At 46.4% G+C, this 20,426-nt stretch overlaps 1 protein-coding gene across 3 annotated transcripts in view; it reads left to right on the top strand.

Moving 5' to 3' along the window:
- VPS26C (VPS26 endosomal protein sorting factor C) overlaps window positions 1–20,426 on the top strand; it is a 45,993-nt gene that overhangs the window by 23,238 nt on the left and 2,329 nt on the right. Inside the window, exons 2-7 of one of the 3 annotated variants that reach the window (XM_030806177.1) lie at window positions 5,190–5,333; window positions 7,495–7,644; window positions 12,673–12,753; window positions 13,667–13,741; window positions 17,875–18,025; window positions 18,440–18,592. In XM_030806177.1, the coding sequence (XP_030662037.1) occupies window positions 5,190–5,333; window positions 7,495–7,644; window positions 12,673–12,753; window positions 13,667–13,741; window positions 17,875–18,025; window positions 18,440–18,592 (754 nt within the window). The remainder of the gene's footprint in view (window positions 1–5,189; window positions 5,334–7,494; window positions 7,645–12,672; window positions 12,754–13,666; window positions 13,742–17,874; window positions 18,026–18,439; window positions 18,593–20,426) is intronic. The other 2 variants (XM_030806179.1, XM_012501848.2) reach the window with 2 other exon arrangements.

Below are 20,426 nucleotides of genomic sequence, written 5' to 3'. Positions count from 1 at the left end.
CTTTAAAAATTCATGGTGAAATGCACATTCACCATTTTCATCTGCTTGATGGTATGGATTTTTCTTCTGGTGAATGATCGTTTATTCATTTAGTAAATGTTCATTGAATGCCTACTGTTGCCAATCACTCTGCCCTGGTGGAGTTTATGTTCAAGGGCAGGAGACAGACAATAAATAAAACAGGGAGGCACTTTTGGCTTATTTTGGAAGGTGTAAGTTTCACAGAGCCAGTCAGTCAGGGAGGGGGGATAATGAGTGCTAGGGAAGGAGTAGTACAGTTTCAAATGTGGGCTCACGGAACCGAGTCCTGCAGGTATCTGAGAAGAACAAGCAGGTGGAGCAAGGAGCATGGGCAGGTGCCTAAGGCTGGCATGTGCAGGCCTCTGAAAGGAATGGCAAGGGGGCCAGGGCAGGAGGGAGGGAGCAGAGGGCCCCCCACATGAGGGCCGTCAGGTAAGGAGAGGGCGGGTCCCCCTTTGTAGGCCGCTGTGGCTCTTACTGTGTGCGTGAGATGGCGAGCTGCTTAAAAATCTAAGTAGAATAGTGACCTGATCTGGCTTTCGTATTCATCTGCCACTCGTATTTCTCTCCTTCCTCACTTCCCCTCCTTCCTTTCCCTTCCCACTCTCATTTTTTAATCCATTAGATGTCATGTGCTCCTCTGCTGGTTCCTTTTAACCTCTCCTTGCAGGAGATGAATTTATTCCTAGACCAGGCTGGCTGGAGTGTTCTAATAGCCGGAGGATTTACGTGTGAGTTTCTTTCATCTTGACTTTGTGTGAGCCCATGCAGTAACCAGCTGTGGGGCATTTGCACCTTGCAGAGGGGCTCATTGTCTCCACCGCTGCAGAGACCGACTGCTTCCAGCATGGGGCGGGTTGACAGGATGCCTCTCTGGGTGTCGCCTCAGCTGTTCCCAGGCGTACCCTCACTTTCCAGAAGAAGCACGTTTGCAGAGCTGGGGGCCTTGTTTCCGTTTTTCATCACATGTCCCCCTGCTCAGTCTTTACTTCTTTTAACAGCTCTTCCACCTATTTCATGGTATCTAGCTATCTCCTTGCTTCGCTGAAAACGCAGTTGGTGGTTTTGGTTCTCATTCTTTGGGTGATTTCCAGGAAGTCAAGAGGGGATTGCTGACTTGATGCCACCATTTTCAAATCCAGAGTTCCTGTTATGGTTTTGGCATTTTATTCCAGAGAACAAATAAGAAAAAGAGTTGTACAGTTTGGTAGTGGCCTTTTACATTTAGAGAATACAAAGTTAGTCTGGGTGCAGTGGCTCACACCTGTAATCCCAGCACTTTGGGAGGCTGAGACGGGTGGATCACTTGAGGTCAGGAGTTCGAGACCAGCCTGACCAACATTGGTGAAACCCTACTAACAATATAAAAAATTAGCTGGGTGTGGTGGTGCATGCCTGTAGTCCCAGCTACTTGTGAGGCTGAGGCAGGAGAACTGCTTGAACCCAGGAGGCGGAGGTTGCAGTGAGCCCAGATCGTGCCACTGCACTCCAGCCTGGGTGACAGAGTGAATGAGGAAAAAAAAGAGAATACAAAGTTAGAAAAGGTGGTTGCTTTTGCCCCCCTTTGAACAAACTTGCCAGTGGTTTCTGCTGTGAGAGCCAGCAAAGCTGACAAGAGCAAGGGTGGCCAGTAGCCTTTGGAATGCTTGTTTCCAGGCGGCTCTTTGGGCTGAGGTTGAAGATGGGCAGCTTCAGGCCTCTCTCCAGACTTAGCTCCTCCAGGGCAGGGACTTGGAGGAGCCCCTCGAAGCAGGCTCTGAGTGGTGTGGTTCTTGGATGCATCACCTCTGTCCACCTAAAACAAAGAGGCTGAGGCACAAAGTATAATAAAGAGCTGACTTGAGTCAAAGAGAGGACAGCTGCCCAGAAGATACAGACCCAGTGACCTTGGATATGAACTCCGTTCACCTGTATTACAAGTAGGTTGTTAAGGCAAAGAAAGGGGGACAGGGAGTGGGGTGATACAAAGTTGTTTGTCAGGAATTCTCATTGGCTTACACAAATGGCATTGATGGGCGATTGGCTCTCCATTGTTAAGCTCTAGGGTGCGGGCTGTAGTCTCGGATGTGGTATGATTGAGGGAATTTATAGCTTAGCCGCTGGTGGCAAAAGCAGGTAGTTTCGAGAGATGAGCACAACCCAGAGAAGGGGAGGACGGGGCTGCCGTCTCATTTCAGTGTCTCTGGGCTGGATAACTTAAAAGTATTCACATTCCTCAAATGAAAGCTCTTTCCTTTACTCACCCTGAAGAGGGGTCGGCTCTTCGTGACGCAAGTGGGTCCCAGTGTCTGTGCTGGCTTCTCTGATGAGCACGCACACCACACGGGGCTTCGCCTCTTCCTCCTCCCACTTGACAATATGACCTTTCCCAGGCCAGGCACCTCCTCCGTGATGAGACAAAAGCTACGGCTCTTCTCCCAAAACAGTAGCACCCTGCACACGATTTCGGTGTATACTTTCTGGGTTCGTTGCCAGTCTGTGAACGGCCCCTCTTTGTAGTCATGGTCCCCAGTTGAAGGCCTCTGCTTGTGATGTTGGACGAGGTATTAGTACTATCTGGAGCCATAAATCTTATGTCTTCCTGATGAAAGTCTAGACAAAAATCTGAGGGAGAAGTTCTTGGTGAGATCTTGGGTTTTCCTTAATGTCTGTTCTTCCAGTGTATCCTATCTTCCTCTGCCAGGATCAGTCAAGCATTGTGTAGACGGATGTTGCCTCTGTTAAATCATCTCCTGTTTCTAAATCCCTTGGCTCCTCGGCCTCAGGTGGGCTAATTCCCTATCCTTCTTTCATTGGTAGGAGTTGAATAAACCTGTATATTATAAGAATACCTAATTTATCCACAAACGTTAATTTTGTGTTTTCTGTACTACATTGTGCCTCACTGAAAGAATGATTAAAGAATCCCTGGAGTCATAAAATATTTACTCTGCTTACTTCCGAGATATGTCACTACTTTTTTCCTCCTATGCTGCAGGGATTAAGGGAGGAAAAGGCTTTACTGATGTCATAGTTAGAATATGCCAATCAGTGAGACCCAGAGATCTGTTCCCGTGAGATTGACGGAAAGTGTTATGATTGCATAGGAACGGAACCATCCTCAAGTGCTACTGTATTGTTTAATAAAGCTCACAAATTATTTTGTCTCATTTATTTGTGGGACATATTCGTCAAGTAAACTTTAAAAAATATACTAGTGGATTTAATTTTTTTTTTTCTTTTTTTGAGACAGGGTCTCACTCTATTACTCAGGCTGGAGTGCAGTGGTTCATTCATGGCTCACTGTAGCCTTCACCTCCCAGGCTCAAGTGATCCTCCTGCCCTCAGCTTCCTGAGCACACCACCATGCCTGGCTAATTTTTAAAATTGTTTTATTTGTGGAGAAGGAGTCCCACTATGCACCACAGGCTGGTCTCGAACTCCTGGGCTCAAGTGATCCTCCTGCCTTAGCCTCCCAAAGTGCTGGATTACAGGCATGAGCCACCTTACCTGGCCTAAATTATTAATATTAAATTTCCATTTGAATTTGGGCTACACAAAAAATTAATAGAATTAATGTTAATTAAACTTAGAATTTAAGTTACTTCACAGGAATTTTTATTTAAGTCTGCTTAGGAATTTTTTAGGAACATTAAATTAAACATTAAACATTAACATTGAAACAAACACAGTCATCTCCATTTTAAGCAGAATTCAAGGAGAACTCATTTTATTCTTAAGATTGCTTAAAATGGAGATGATCGTGTTTGTTTTAATTAGACTTCAAGGCTTTGGGATGGGGAGTGGAAACAAAAACAAAATACTTAGCACATTTAAGGGACATAGAATATTTCTGGCTTCCAAAATTCAAGTTAAAGTAAGAACTTGGTAAAAATTTTTCACTGGATAACTAGAAGAAATAAAAGATAAGCAGATTTAAACACCAGTAGGACAGATGTTTTTTAATGGTTTGATCTACAGGCCAATTTTTATTTTTACTGTTTATTTTTGAGATAGGGTCTTGCTCTGTCACCCAGGCTGGAATGCAGTAGCATAGTCACAGCTCACTGCAGCCTCAACCACCCAGGCTCAAGCAATTCTCCCACCTCAGCCTCCCCAGTAGCTGGGACCACAGGTGGGTGCCACCACACTCAGCTAATTTTTTTTCTTACTATTTGTAAAGATAGAGTCTCGCTATGTTACCCAGGCTGGTCTCAAACTCCTAGGCTCAAGCAACCTGTCCACCTTGGCCTCTGAAAGTGCTGGGACTGCAGGCATGAGCCATCACGCCCAGCCTGAGACGTGTTGTTCTGTGTGGATTGTGGATTCAGTCTTTCTGTTCTGCTTGATGCTATTTCATCCCCTCAACTTCCTCTTCCACTCAAGCCCCTGTAACAGATTGCGACTATCCAGTTCTATGGTGACAGGAAGAAACTGCTCTCCAGTAGCGAATGTAGTTACTATCCGTAATCTATTACTCAGTAATTATCTTCAGATAAATGCATAGATAATCTGTTGTGAAGCCTCTCAATGATGTGTGAACCAAGGGAATCGAGGCTCCGATGCCTCCTGGTGTGAGCAGGAACCACAGGGACAGGGCAGTCCTTCTGGAAAGTGGCATGCTGCTGCCTCGTGGATGGCACCAATAACCTCCAGTCTTGCTCACAGTAGGCATTTCTGGGCAGAAAGGACACCAGGCTAACCATTGTGTTAAATTACTCATGCATTTTCAGATGTGCTGTCATTTTAGTCAGCGCTATTGAGAAAGAGCCTAACGAACAGGGTTTTATTTTCTTGTGTTCCTTTTGAAGGGACCTCATCCATGCCCATGTGTGATATCACTGGGAACTTATTGCCCTGGCCCTTCTCTTTGCACTCTTGAACTCAGACATCTGTTGAGATTCCCCAACCAGGAATGAAGACGTGTCTGAGAGGCAGTGACGGGACGAGGTTTCTCATCCCCACACCCTGGTGCTCCCCATCAGGTGTGTCCAGGCTGCCACGTCATTATCAGTGGGCATCTGTCCCCTACCAGGACCTGGGCCTTCTCCACCCTGGTATCCAGGTGTCTCAGTGAATGTCTGGATCTTTAAACAAATTGATGATGAAGGAGACCTGCTTTTGCTAATAAACAAGGTAGAATGGAGGAAGCATGCTCATTTGATTGGTGGCTGTCTTTTCTCTCCCAGGAAGTGCTCTCTGGCGTGGTGGTCATATCGAGTAAGGATTCAGTCCAACACCAGGGAGTGTCTTTGACCATGGAAGGAACTGTAAACCTCCAGCTCAGTGCCAAAAGTGTGGGTGTGTTTGAAGCTTTTTATAATTCTGTTAAGGTAAGAAAGAATGCTTAGATTGCAAGTTTTTAGTTCAATATTGAAATGTTGGGCTGGGCACAGTGGCTCAGGCCTGTAATCCCAGTAATTTGGGAGGCCAAGGCAGGAGGATCGCTTGAGCCCAGGAGTTTGAGAGTAGCCTGGGCAACTTAGCAAGACCCCATCTCTATAAATAAACTTTTAAAATTAGCCAGGTGTGGTGGTGCGTGCCTGTAGTCCCAGCTACTCAGGAGGCTGAGGCAAGAGGATCCCTTGAGCCCAGGAGTTCAAGGCTGCAGTGAGCTATGATCACAGCACTCTACTCCAGCCTCAGCAACAGGGCAAGACACCATGTCTCTTAAAAAAGACATGTTGGCCGGGCGCAGTGGCTCACGCTTGTAATCCCAGCACTTTGGGAGGCTGAGGCGGGCGGATCACGAGGTCAGGAGATCGAGACCACAGTGAAACCCTGTCTCTACTAAAAATACAAAAAAAAAAAAAATTAGCCGGGCGTGGTGGCGGGCGCCTGTAGTCCCAGCTACTCGGAGAGGCTGAGGCAGGAGAATGGCGTGAACCTGGAAGGCGGAGCTTGTAGTGAGCCGAGACTGCGCCACTGCACTCCAGCCTGGGCGACAGAGCGAGACTCCGTCTCAAAAAAAAAAAAAAGACATGTTTATGGTAGGTTTCACTTGCTGTGTGCCTTTATTGTTATCTGTTGTTATTTTGCAAGGGATGGTAGTAGTTATACTTCTGATATTTACTAATCAACCTGCGAAAATGGAGATACTTTGTTTCTACGTATATCCCGTTATTGAAAGTCTGCTTATATTTATTCCCATTTGATAAATAGGATTAGGAGAACTATAAATGTATTAATTTCAGCCATTAAAAAGATCACAGCCGGGTGCAGTGGCTCACACCTGTAATCCCAGCACTTTGGGAGGCCGAGGCGGACAGATCACCTGAGGTCAGGAGTTTGAGACCAGCCTGGCTAACATGGTAAAACCCCGTTTCTACTAAAAATACAAAAAATTAGCCGGGTGCGATGGCGTGTGCCCCAGCTACTTGGGAGGCTGAGGCAGGAGAATCGCTTGAACCCAGGAGGCGGAGGTTGCAGTGAGCTGAGATGGCGCCATTGCACTCTAGCTGGGGCAATAAGAGCAAAACTCCATCTCCAAAAAAAAAAAAAGATCACAGCTCTTCTGAAAAGTTGTGCCTGTGGCTTATGTTACATGCCTCCCAAAATCAAAACTGCTATTTTATTAGCTGTGTCTATGCTACCGTTGATTTGACACTAAGGTAAGATGAAAATAAAGCAAGTAACTGTTCTTTTTGTCATTTAGGGTAGAGTTTTGTGTTCCAGAATGTAAACTCTTTCTCTATTCTTATAGTTTCCTTTTCCTGAAGGACATATTAACGCTTTAAGTTTTGTGAGGAAAAGAATGAATACAGAGAAAGGTGCATTCACAGTGTTCAGATTTAGGGGCTTCCTATGTTTTCTACAATTTTATTTTAATCCATTAGTACTTAAGAGATTCACTTCCTAAGTCATGGGTCTTCTCAGAGCCATGATGTTAAACTATAAATGCTTAAAAAGCATGAATACATGCCTTGAAGGCAGGTTCCAAATGTTAGTACCCTCCTGCGCTTCCTTGGAGGCCCAGCTGAGGAGGTCTGTGCAGGCCATAGGGCTGGAGGAAAGGCCTGCTCTCCCCAAGCGGCTGCAGCAGGAAGGCGCTGAGGAAGCTGGTGGGCTGTCAGGAGCAGAGGCAGCGCTGCCCGGAAGAGCACGGGGCTCGGTGAGGGGGAGCCATGGGTTCACACATCAACTCTGTTAGCCAGGCAGCCTCACTGTGCTGGGTCTGCTTCTTGATCCTGAAGATGGGGGTTGTTAAAACAGTTAAATGAGATACCTGGGGAGGAGAAAGGGATATATCAGTTCAGTTCCCATGTGTCTCAGGCACCTATGTGTCTCATGTTGTAAATGAATCATTATTGTGCCAGAGTCTTAAAAAAAAGAGCCAAGTCACTGTTCATCTCCAGACCCAGCGCAGAGCTGCCCAAGACAGCAGGACAGTGGCCTCCAGGGGGTCAGGGTGCTGTGTCCTTCAGAAGGTTATTAGTAATTGGAAAGGACATCTCCAAGTGCATGCTGATGGACTGAACTGATTTTTGTTTACAGCCTATCCAGATTATCAACAGCACCATAGAAATGGTGAAGCCCGGGAAATTTCCCAGCGGCAAAACAGAAATCCCTTTTGAATTTCCTCTGCACGTGAAGGGTAACAAAGTTCTGTATGAGACATATCATGGCGTGTTTGTCAACATTCAGGTGAGAGCTTCCTAGTCCCACGTGACTGACTTCACAAGTTTTCTTCTGAAAAACGGTGTGGTCTTTCTCTCAACGTTAGTAGACGGGCCCAAGAATTTAATACTGCGTTTATTGCTGAGACCTCACATGTATATTCGACGTTAATTTCTCATTTTTCCCTGATAAATGCATTTGATGTATGGCCGTTATTTCTGATGGGAGCTTCAAGGCACTCGTGCTGTCACTTCTTTTCCCTCTGTTTCTTCTGGGCTCTTTTCAGGCCACCTCACATTGTAAGGGATGCTTTTATTGTCTGGTAACAGATATGCCCTAACTTCTTTCTGGCACTAGCATTAACTTGTCTATTTTATACTTACAAGTATCTCTTTGTTTAACACCCAAAGGCTACTACTTTGACATAGGCTGGTATTCTTTACTGAACAAACCTTGTCAATGAGGGGAAGTGGATTATGACTTCCTGTCTACCTCTGCTGGCTAAGGACGTCTTTGACAGTCTGCTATTGTTGTCTCAGGAGCAGTGTGGAGTCCACGCGGGGTGAGAGAGCCTTTCCTTTATTCACCAGAAAGAAAGATACTTTTGTGATAGCAGCCTCGCAGCACTTCCCTTGCTGGATGAGACAAAACTCTTCAGTCTTATATGCAAGAGGGATGAAAGTCAGGAATTTTTTTATTTATTTATTAAGTTTTGGTTAATAATTTGGCCTTAGTAGATACATTATCCTGCTGAAAATAATAGAACCTTTAAAATAAAAGCCCCCCAAACCCCTGTGAGTGTTTAAAGATTCATCTGTATGGGAGTTTTATGAATTGCCTAAGAGATCTGTCCAGAAGAATCACATGTAGTATGACGTACATCTTTCTGTGAAGAAAAAAAGTGTTTCTAGTCCTTTATTGTTAGCACCAAAGGCTCTGGACAGCCCCAAGGAAGCAGCGGTGATGACTGAGTAGTACCTGGATTCAGAGGAAGCTGCTTACGTAGCCATACAGATACCAATTGCTGGTATGTGGGCAGGAGTCTTCTGATCAGCTTTCTAGGTTGGGACTATTTCCACCCTGAAAGAAACTGAATGAAAAATGCCTTTTTGGCAATACTGAAGATATCTTGAACATTTCATTTTGAAAATTATTTTTATTATCTACCCAGAATCAGTATCGACTTGCTTTATCCACACGGTAGTTCTTTAATATGGTTTATTTAAAAATATAAGAATATGTTCATTAGAAACTGGAATAAGATCACCTTTTCAGTGATCATGTTTGTTAACTCCTGCATTTATCAAGACTTACCAAAAGAAGATGAATTTGTTTAAAGTCAAATTGGAAACCTCATCGTTTTCCACATGTTGCCAAGACAGATGTTCAGATATACATAGAAAACGTGTGTGCTGGCCAGGCACAGTGGCTCACGCTTGTAATCCCAGCACTTTGGGAGGCCACGGCAGGAGGATTGCTTGAACCCAGGAGTTCAAGACCAGCCTGGGCAACAAAGCAAGATCTCATCTCTACAAAACAAAACCAAACAAAAAGCTTGTGTGCTTGTGTTCCTGCAGAGCTGTGTGTAAATTGGAGGCTACTTAAAATATAGTAGGAGAGTTAACAGATGGTCAGTTCTTTAGTAAAGGGAATAATTGCCCCTACCCTCGTCTTTTTGTCATCAGATTTTACCATTTGAGGGTTAACCTCAGAGTACTACAATTTGGAATTCAGTACCTCCCCAACTATCTCACCGATTTCTAACAATGAAGAGATTTCTTAGCTTAACCTCTGATTTCCATGAGCTTATTCACACTTATTGTCATTCAGCACTTAATAGTATTTTGCCATCTTTGTTCACCTAAAAATTAGATTTTTTTCTGAATCATTTTAAAGTTAGTTTCAGAGTCTTGATACTTCATCTCAAAATACCTCATTGCGCATCTCCAAAAACTAAGAACATTCGTCTCTATAATTACAGTTAACATTTGCACACCTATCAGAATTTGTAAAAATTCTCAAGTATCGATTAATTGTTGATTCATATCAAAATTTGTCTTTGCTTCTTTTGAGAAAATAAGAGAAACTAAGATTATGTTTTTTTAAATCTGTCTTCATCCATCCATCCATTCATTCATTCACGCCATTATTTGGCAGGTCTTTTTCTTACAGTTTTATAGTAGAGCAAGTGCCGCCCAGAGACGGCAGTGACTTCCTGTGGTCACACAGGCCAGCCTCAGCCTGCGGGTCCAGACCAGTACTCCTCGGCCCCCACTGCTTACTGCACTTACTCTAAAGGTTAACATAGGCACATTTCTTTGGATAGAAATTTTTGTTGCTAAACCCTAATATCATCTTTCTTAAATGATGTGCCAAGAAATTTTTCATTTAGAAATTGAATTGTGTTGTAACAATGTAAAATGGTAAAAATCATAAAGCAGAATAAAGGATCTAAAAGATATAGACATGCTGGGTGCAGCGGCATGCACCTGTAAACCCAGCCACTTGGGAGGCTGAGGTAGGAGAATCACTTGAGTCCAGAAGTTCAAGTCCAGCCTGGGCAACATAGCAATACCTCATCTCTTAAGAAAAAAATTTTTTAATTAAAAAAAAAAAATATATATATATACACATATACACATATATATGTATATGTATAAAATGCCAGTATTATATTCCTGACTCCAGAGGCTTGGTTTGCTTGTCGTTTTTTAGATGAAGGGCTTGACATTCTTCTCAGTCATGTTGCGTTCATGTTTGTCTTTGTTATTAGATACTTCATACCATCATCAGAGTCTTCCGTAGTTGCCCTTCGTGCATCTACTTCTTCTTTTTACAATAATTTAAATTGTAGGCAAGTTTTATTAGGTTTGTTCTACTCTTGCTTTACTCTTGTAGCTGTGCTAGCAAGAGTTTATACTATAACATAAAATATGTCTGCTGAAATTGTATATTCAGCACTAATTTATAGAGATCCTAGTCATCCCTTTTCAAAGTTAAAAGTTCCTTCTATAGAAGTCTACTTTAAAACTATGGACAGGCCTGGGCACTGTGGCTCACACCTGTAATCCCAGCAGTTTGGGAGGCCGAGGTGGGCAGATCACCTAAGGTCAGGAGTTCAAGACCAGCCCGGCCAACATGGTGAAACCCCATCTCTACTAAAAATACAAAAATTAGGCCAGGCACAGTGGCTCACACCTGTTATCCCAGCACTTTGGAAGGCCAAGGCATGTGGATTACCTGAGGTCAAGACCAGCCTGACCAACGTGGTGAAACCCCATCTCTACTAAAATACAAAAATTAGCTGGGCATTGTGGTGGGTGTCTATAATCTCAGCTACTCAGGAGGCTGAGGCAGGAGAATTGCTTGAACCCAGAGGCAGAGTTTGCAGTGAGCTGAGATCACGCCATTGCACTCCAGCCTGAGCAACAAGAGTGAAACTCCGTCTCAAAAAAAAAAAAAAAAATTAGCCAGCCATGGTGGCGCGCCCCTGTAATCCCAGCTACTCGGGAGGCTGAGGCAAGAGAATCACTTGAAACCAGGAGGTGGAGGTTGCAGTGAACCGAGATCACGCCACCGCACTTCAGCCTGGGCGACAGAGTGAGACTCCGTATTAAAAAACAAAAAAAGAATATATATATAGTATATATATTCCACATAAAGATCCTTGCAGACAAGGGATGATTCTTTTAAACAATGTTTTACTCTCCCAGTAGTACCTAAATATATAGTAGCTTCTTATTTCATGTGGACAGGTTGTTCATGCGAATATAGCTTCTTGGAAGATTCAGTTATGCATAGAGTCCCAGTTATGAAAATAATTTTTGACATAATTCTGAAGTTTTTCCTGGATGATTAAAACAACAACTAACTTTATTAAACGTGGATTATGTGATTTTTTTTTTTTAAAGACTGGCATTACAACAGTGGTCCTGCTGTAGAATTACATTTTTAAATAGTCTCTCAGCTCACGGACAGGGATTTGAAGCAACAGTCCCCGTTCAAAGCCTGCTTTAAGCTCAGTACCAGCTCTGCAGTGGGGCTCCCCCTTGGGGGAATAGAGCTCACCTTGCAGTGGGCACCACGGTAGCAAACAGCTCAGAAAATTAACCTAGGGACAGCAGAGAAATGGAACGCGGCTCTGCCACTTAAAAAAGCAAGTGTGCAAGTGCGATGCTGCATTGTTTTCCAACCCACTTTTTTTTTTCCAACCCACTTTTTCTTTGAGGTGCAGGCTACATCTGTGTGTTGGCAGATGGAGAGAGACCTCAGATGTCTCAATAAATAAGATTAGCCATGAGTTGACCCTTGTGGAAGTTGGTTGATGGATGTGTGGGTTACTGCATATTCAGTAAACTAGAAGTTCCCTGAGAACCAGCTGTGACCTTGAGCTTGGCCCTGGTGCCCAGGGCAGTGCTATGCACTCAGAGTGAGTGCCCAGCAAGGAAGGGTTGTGACATGCTGGGTGCTGTCCCAGGGTTGCAGTCCTCACTGCATGGATTTTCTAATCCCACTTGCAAAGTAGCTGCTGTTTTCCAGCATTGCTGTGTGCCAGCCCTGTGCCAAGTGCTTGTCACACATGATCTCACTGGAGTCTCGCTGCAGGTGGGTCTTAAGAGCCCCATTCTACAGAAGGGAAGCAGAAGCTCAGACAAGTTGTGTTATCTGTCTGGGCTCACACAGTAAGGCAGACAACAACAGGATCTGGCCTGGCCTCTGCTCCTGAGCGCACTGCCCTTTCTGTCTCGCTGGCCTGCTCCCTGCTGTAGCAGGTGGGACCATGCACCTGTTTGCCAGTGGGTCCAACTGCAGGACAGCTGTGCAAACAGAGTGAAGAATAACCTTAAACTGGTTCATTTTTAAAACAGAAATGCCTTTATTTTGAACATTAACTATCCTATTATGTATTATACTATGTATGTTAATTTTCTATAATGCACTGATGGTACAACGTTTCCCTAAAATATGTTGACTGACTTGTCTCTCTGAATATAATTCCAAGATGAAAGCAAATCCCACTAAAATGAACTTTTTTCCTCCAACTCTTCCCTTTAGTATACACTGCGCTGTGACATGAAGCGGTCTCTGTTGGCCAAGGACTTGACAAAGACCTGTGAATTTATCGTTCACTCCGCTGTAAGCTTCACTCGGGGACTCCGGTGCTTAATGATAGGAATCTCCCATGGGGTCTGAGATTTTACCCTATTTACAAGCTAATCATTTAGCCTCTTACCGTTTCATGGGTGCTGGCAGAAGACACAAGACTCCTGGGTCAGAGACAGTCAGTGGCATGCGCATCACGCGTGCATCATTGTCCTTGGCCCAGAGTCCCCCAGCTGAGGCCGCAGGCCAGAGGGACTCCATGTCGGCACATCGGGCAGGACCTTTCCTCCCCCTGGCTCTCTGGGTGGTAGACTGGCCCTTGGCATCCCAGCCCCTGGATAAAAGATGCCAGGCAGGCTCTCATGAAGCTCGGCTGTATCTGTAGATTCTGAAATTATGTAACGTGGAGGTGATCACTGTACTGCTGTTTTGGTAACATTTATAGTATGATTCTTCAGGTAGACAGCTCTGTAGCTCAGAGGCTAATAGCAGCCTGACCTCCTGGGTTTGATGCTCAGCCTCCCAGCTCTACCACTGAGCTGAGCAGGTCACTGAGCTCTCTGCCCTACTTTCCTCGTCTGTGAAGTGGGACCATCTGGGAGGTGTGAAGGCCCTTTGGCGGGGGTCACTGTGCTGAGAGGTTTCAAATAAGTACCTGCCAATAACACTGTTCTGTTTCTTAGATCTGATTTTAAAATTCTGAATCTGAAAGGCACGTTGGAGATGAAGACATCTCTCCCCTCATTTTACAGATGAGGAAACTGAGTTTCAGCGAGATGGGGAAATTTGACAGAACGGTGTTCAGGACCCAGGCACGGTCCTCTCAGTCCCCCGTCCTTCCTGCATCACCAGGCTGCCGCTGGTTTATTTTTGAAAGGGAAAAGCTATTTGACCTGCAGAACTCTTGGCCTTCACCTACTGATATCGGTTTCACCTCTCGTTTTAGCCTCAGAAGGGGAAGTTTACTCCGAGTCCCGTGGACTTCACGATTACACCTGAAACCTTACAGAACGTCAAAGAGGTAAGACATCCTGCACAGGCGAATGCTGTGGGTATCTTCCCAGCAGCCAGACCCCACGGACTAGCTATTGCCCGGGTGGTCTTTACTTGGAAATCACGTCATCAGCCAGCAGAGATTCCTGATTGTTTGTACCCAAATCACTCAGTATTTTCAATTGGATTTCCTTTTTAAGCTCAGTAGAGCAGCTTAGAAGAGGACTGCTTTTCAAAAGGTCCTCAGGGAGGGTCCATGTCTATTAATCTCACCATTTTCCCTCAGTTTTACTGGATCATGGGCCCCCAAGACCCCCCGCTGCCCATGACACGGCCACGTCCCTTCATTTCTCATGGTTAGCCAGGGCCTGCACCTGGCCCCCTGGCCTGTTGTCATCCTCCATGGATGTTTAGTTTGCAGTTCTTCCCCAGCATTCCCACCTGACAGAGGCCGGGCAGCAACATGCTTTTTAAAGATTCCACAGTGCCCTCCGTGGTGGACGCCTCACGGCCAGGGCAGGTATAGTGAGGACACAGATGCCTGGGCAGTGCCAGCCGAGCTCTCCCGCCTCCTGCGTCAGGACGGGGCTGTCTGGCTGTCAGTGGCAGCCCCTGGTGGAGCCTCAGCTGGTCCCTCGAGCTGCACGGTGAATTTGGGCCCGTCCAAAACTGCCTGGCCCCGGCCTCCCTGATCTTGCCCTCTCATCCTCTGCCGTGCATTTCTCCTCAACAGTGGAGTCCTGTAGTTCCTCCTGGATGTAACTTTTTGTCCTTCCTCTAATTCTTTATTCTGCTGTCTGGACCACACTGACTAGGATCAAGTTAAGGACAAGCTGGGAGGCCTGGGCCCTGGGAGGTCACTGGCCTCATCCCTCAGAGGCTGGATATGTGTTGTGGGGAGCCTTTCAGACAGGTGAGGGAGCAAAGGCCACTCCTCTGTCTGTTCTGCACGTCTCCCTTCTCCGGGCTCTGAGGGCACGCGAGCCCAGTGGGCCACTCAGACTCCCGTCTCCCACCTCTGTCGCCTGTCTGCAGAAGCGCTGACCTCAGCAGTAATGTGATTCATTTCTAGACACCGTTTCTTCTTCAGGATAGCTGCTACTTCCATTACGGATGCAGTGGCCTTTCATCTCCGTTTCCTGTATTGATTCTGTTTCTCAGGGGTTGGTTCTCGTTGTCGAGTGTGTGTGTCTTTTTCTTGCTTTTGTTTTCTTTAAATGTGTATCGATCCTTGGTTGTCAGTTTACATTTATAAATGAGGATCTAATGTGTGTGGTGGTGTTGTAGAGGCTGTATCCTTAGTCGAAGTGAGAACCTGTTCTCTTGGTCCTCAGCACACGCTCATCAGAGGCGCTCTGCCCTGGGTGTGGCACGTGGCCGGGGTGTTTGTAGGCAGCTTGTCTCCTGAGTCCAGAGGCTCGCTGTCTGCATTGTGGCCATGAATGACATGGGACACTTGTCCTACCTTGCCCCGAGTCTGCTTTTCCAGGTGGGAGATCCCCTTTGCAGGAAGCTGTGGTGCCAGCCTGTGGCAGCTTCCCCCATCTGGTGAGCTCACCTGTGACACCTGCCTGCTGCCCTTTGCAGGCCCTCGCCCGATGGCAGGCTGACCACACGCCCTGCGAGCACACCCGCTCTCGCCGCTCCCCCTGCCACCTGGAGGACAGGTGCCCCGAACTCCCGGGAGCCGGCTTGTCTGTCCACTTTCTGTCGGACAGAAACACTTCACTGGGGTGGTCCCCACAGGGCGTTCCTTGTGGCTTTTCTAGGCACAGGTTTATTTGTAAACATGAAGAACTTTTCTTTTGACAGAACCATTCAGGTTTATTGTTGGAAAATAAGAAAATAACACATAAAGCAAATAAAATAAAATTGCTTATTCACAAAATGCCACTAGTGATTTTTTGTTTTGCTTTTTAAGTAGAAAAGAGATTTATTGTAGAAAATCTTGTACATTTGTAAGTAGAAAAGAGATTTATTGGAAGGATATAAGATAGCTTTATAGGAACTACTAGGCTGGAGCTCAGACTCAAAATAGTATAGGTTTATTTTATTTGTATATGTTAATATCATGTCAATGGGAGGAGAGGGAAAATGATTGTTTAGTCAGTATCTTGAGCTGAATGTTGAAAGCTTTCCTTTTTCATCAGTCGCCTAAAAGAATTTTAATGTGTACTGCTACTGCTTTTTGTTTTTCTACACAAATAGCTTCTCTTAGTTATTTTTAAAACTCTGTCTCGGTCAGGCATAGTAGCTCATGCCTGTAATCCCACCACTTTGGGAGGCCAGGGCAGGAGGATCACTTAAGGTCAGGATTTCAAGACCAGCGTGGGCAACATAGTGAAAACCTGTCTCTACAAAAGAAAACTGTAAAAATTAGCTGGGTGTGGTGGCATGCGATCGTAGTCCCAGCTGCTAGGGAGGCTTAGGCAGGAAGGTTGCCTGAGCCCAGGAGGTGAGGCTGCAGTGAGCCATGTACTCCAGCCTGGGCAACAAAGCAAGACCCTGTCTCTAAAAATGTTCATAATAAAAACAAATAAATAAAAGCTCCATCTTGAATGCAGACCTTTTCAGAGGTCTGTACCTTTGCTGACTGCCAGGTCCAGAGCCCTGGGCTTTTCAGGTCCAGAGCTTCACTGCCTGGTCAGGTGGCCACCAGCCACACATCACCATTGACCCTGGAGACATGGCTGGACCAAGTAGCTGAGTTGGATGTGTAAATACTGACCAGATTTCAAAGACTCAGGATGAAAAGGAGAATGTAAAACATCATTCATATTTTTGATGTTGATTATATGTGGAAGTGATAACACTTTTGATATATTGGTGAATTTCACCTTCTTTTTTAATGTGGCTACTAGAAAATTCTAAATTATATATGTGGCTTCCACTCACAGCTTGCATTATGTTTCTGTTGGACAGTAGTATGCCAATCTCTGATCCTTTCAGTAACTGGGATCCAGCCAGAGGTAAAGATTCCTAGAAAAATTGTCTCTGTCTAGACCAAGCCCATTCAACCCACAGCCCACAGGCCAGGATGGCTTTGAATGTGACCCAACACAAATTCATAACCCTTCTTAAAACAGGAGATTTTGTTTCTGTGATTTTTTTTTTAACTCATCAGCTATCATTAGTTTTAATGTATTTTATGCGTGACCCAACACAATTTCATAACCCTTCTTAAAACAGGAGATTTTGTTTCTGTGATTTTTTTTTAACTCATCAGCTATCATTAGTTTTAATGTATTTTATGCGTGACCCAAGACAATTCTTCTTCCAACATGGCCCAGGGAAGCCAAAAGAGTGGACACCCCTGCTCTAGACCATCATCAATCCTTCCTGGCCAGTGTCCTATCTGCAGAGTAAAGGTTTGTAGGCTTCTCATCAAGCATCAAAGAAACTAGTTTTCTTTAAATTTCCGTGAAATAAAATAAATGTCTTGGGTTTTAAAAATTGTACAATTGGGAACATCTGTGAATGTTTTTTTTTTAAGAGACAGCATCTCATTCTTGTCACCCGGACAGGAGTGCACTGGTGTAATCATTGCTCACTGGAGCCTCAAGCTCCTGGGCTCAAGCAGTCCTCCTGCCTCTGCCTCCCACGTAACTGAGACTACAGGTGTGCACCAGCCTGCCCAGCTAATTTTTAAAACATTTTTTAGAGATGGGGTCTTGCTGTGTTACACAGGCTGTTCTTGAACTCCTGGCCTCAAGTGATCCTCCTGCCTTTGCCTCCCAAAGCACTGGGATTACAGGCTTGAGCCGCTGTGCCTGGCCAGGATTTTTTTTTTTTTTTTTTAACTGTGTGTGTGTCAGGTTGTCTTGAACAATATGGCGACTCCCTCAGACTTTTTCGTTTCTTACTTCTTGGTAGGAAGGAGCTTTCTAGCTCTGAGACTAGGCAATTAGGATGGTTCTCTGAGTCATTCTCTCTGTACACAGAGTGTCAGTCAGGTGCTATATGTAGAGAGTTGTTGAATAATTCAGCCGGGTAATGTCCAAGACATCAGTACTTTGCTCCTTTCTTCCCATTTTGTGAGACGGTCCCGGTGGACTGCATGACCACTATCCAACTTCGCTTCCAGGTTTTATTTGCACCAAAGTATGGAGCACTTTCCCCCCTTGCCTGCATTCTGATGTATTTGTTTTCATTTTGTTTTAGAGAGCCTTCCTTCCCAAATTTCTCCTTCGAGGACGTCTCAACTCAACAAACTGTGTCATCACACAGCCGCTTACGGGAGAGCTGGTGGTGGAGAGCTCGGAAGCCGCTATCAGAAGCGTGGAGCTGCAGCTGGTGCGCGTGGAGACATGCGGTGAGGGCCGTGCCACCAGGCTTTGCGCTTGCCTGTCCCCCTCGACTGCCACCCTCAAGTTCCATGGTTAAGAGGATGCTGGGGGGCTGGGCACAGTGGTGCACCCCTGTAATCCCAGCTACTCAGGAGGCTGAGGTGGGAGGATCGTTTGAGGCTGCAGTGAGCTGAGATCGCACCATTGCACTCCAGCCTGGGCAACAGAGCAGATCATGACCCTGACTCTAAAAAAAGAGAGGATGTCGGGGAAGCAAAAGTAAGAGTGTGGCTGTGCTTAGCAGTAACCGCATGTCTGAGGAAAGTCAGGGGAGGGGACCCTGGAGGATTCTTGGAGCAGACTGGGGGGTGGTGCTGGTGCGGATGTGGACCCGCAGCCTCTGCTGGCCCTGACCGCGTGATGCGGCCTCCCTCCCCCAGGGTGTGCAGAAGGCTATGCCCGCGACGCCACGGAGATTCAGAACATTCAGATCGCCGACGGGGATGTGTGCAGGGGCCTGTCTGTCCCCATCTACATGGTCTTCCCTAGGCTGTTCACCTGCCCTACACTGGAGACCACCAACTTCAAAGTGGGTAAGTGGCACTCGCCTCCAGCCCTCATGGGCCCATGGGAAGGGCCGCTCAGTGCCAGGGCCTGCTGTGGGTCACATAGCTCAGAGCCTGCCGCCCTTCGGTCCCTCAGTGCCAGGGCCTGCCACAGGCCATACAGCTCAGAGCCTGCCGCCCTTCGGTCCCTCAGTGCCAGGGCCTGCCACAGGCCATACAGCTCAGAGCCTGCTGCCCTTCAGCTGCTCAACAAAACCTTGTTAAGGAGCCGCTGTGCCGCACAGGGGACACACCCACAGGCAGTCCTGGTGCTTGTGGAACTTCCACTGTCACATGGGCAAACACACAGACCCACATCAGTGTAGACATGGGCAGGTGACGCTGAGCTCCGTGAAGAAAACTCACGTGAGTGAGCACCACGTGAGCAGGGGGTGGTGTGGATACTGAGAAAGTGGCTCTGTGTGAAGGTCCAGGACCCGTGAAAACCCCAGAGTGAGCTCTCAGCAGCAGGAAGGCCTTGGGCCCCGCGGCCTAGATGCCTCTAGTGAGTTTCCATGAACCTGTGTGTTCATATTTTAACCATGGGATCTGAATCAGGTCACAGACACCCGTTTATATTCTGCCTTTTTCCCTTAACATTGTATCATGAACATTTCATGTTTTTAACTCTTCCTATAAATATTGTAAAGGTACCTCCATCTTAATAAGAATCATGTTAATTGGGAGATCACTCCACACTACAAAGAAGTAGAACAGAGAGACCCAGTAGGAAGGGACCGAGCCTTCTCAGTAGCAGGGGACAGTGATTCCGAGAGGCTCGGGGACCTCTAGGTTGGAAGTGAGGAGTGAGCACTGCATCCGCATCAAGAGCAGCACCTCTGTGTGTTCCCCTCCAGCTCTGTGCAGGTGACCTCAAATGCACGGCCAGGCCCAAGACTGGACTCACTCGGACTGTAAGCAGCGCCTGCGTGTCATGGCGGCTCCAGTGCAGCTGTTTTCCTGCTGTAAAGCCCCCGCCAGCTCCCTATCATGCCTGCTGGGCATCCCTCTCTGTCCACTCCAGCCACACCCTCCACCCTTCTGGGGGGCACAAGAGGGGTGGAGAACCCATTGAAGGGAGTGGTGCAGGACGTGCCCAGAGGGCTCTAATGTAGTGACAGTAAAGTGAGGAAGGACAGGCCAGGCACTGCTGGTGGCCAACTCTTCTTGTGGCTGATGTTCGGGCAGAGGTGGACACTCCCACATGGGGATGTTGTCCTGCAGACCCCAGCCACAGGTGGGCACTGACTCCAAGGCCCCTTCCACAGTGGAGCCGCCACAGTGTGGGGCTCGGCAGGGCTCGGCGTCTGCCCATACGGTGCCCTTCCCACCCCTCGTCACGCTGGGGAAGGACATGGTGCTTATTTGTCGTCAGGTGCTTCCTCTTCACACACACCCCTTTTGTTATGATCAACAAGGCTCACCCATAGCAGCTGAAGAGTCGGTGGAGAAGGAATCCTGTTTGCTGAAAGGTGATGGATGAATAGTATCCAATGGAGCAACAATGAAATTGTTGCTTCTGAAGACTGTTTCTCACCTGGGGATTGGGGACATGGGCCCAGACAGCTATGGGCTGGTTCACGGTCTGCTATTTCATTAAGAACCGTAGGAAATGTAAAAATAAGGCAAAGGAATACAAATGAATTGAAAGGGTTCTAGAATATCCTTTTTAGGAAAGCAAAGGGACAGGGAAAGTGTAGTTGCTGAAGCCTGATCACTCATGTTCCAAGATGAGAGGACAAAAATTCACTTAGAGAAAGTTGACAGAGGTAGTCAGACATCAGCATAGTCATCTCTACTGGTTTGGCTGAAAGGTCGCGGT

The sequence above is a fragment of the Nomascus leucogenys genome, chromosome 25 (genome assembly GCF_006542625.1).
Source record: "Nomascus leucogenys isolate Asia chromosome 25, Asia_NLE_v1, whole genome shotgun sequence".
Lineage (NCBI taxonomy): Eukaryota > Metazoa > Chordata > Mammalia > Primates > Hylobatidae > Nomascus > Nomascus leucogenys.
This window is presented reverse-complemented; position numbering and strand designations above follow the sequence as displayed.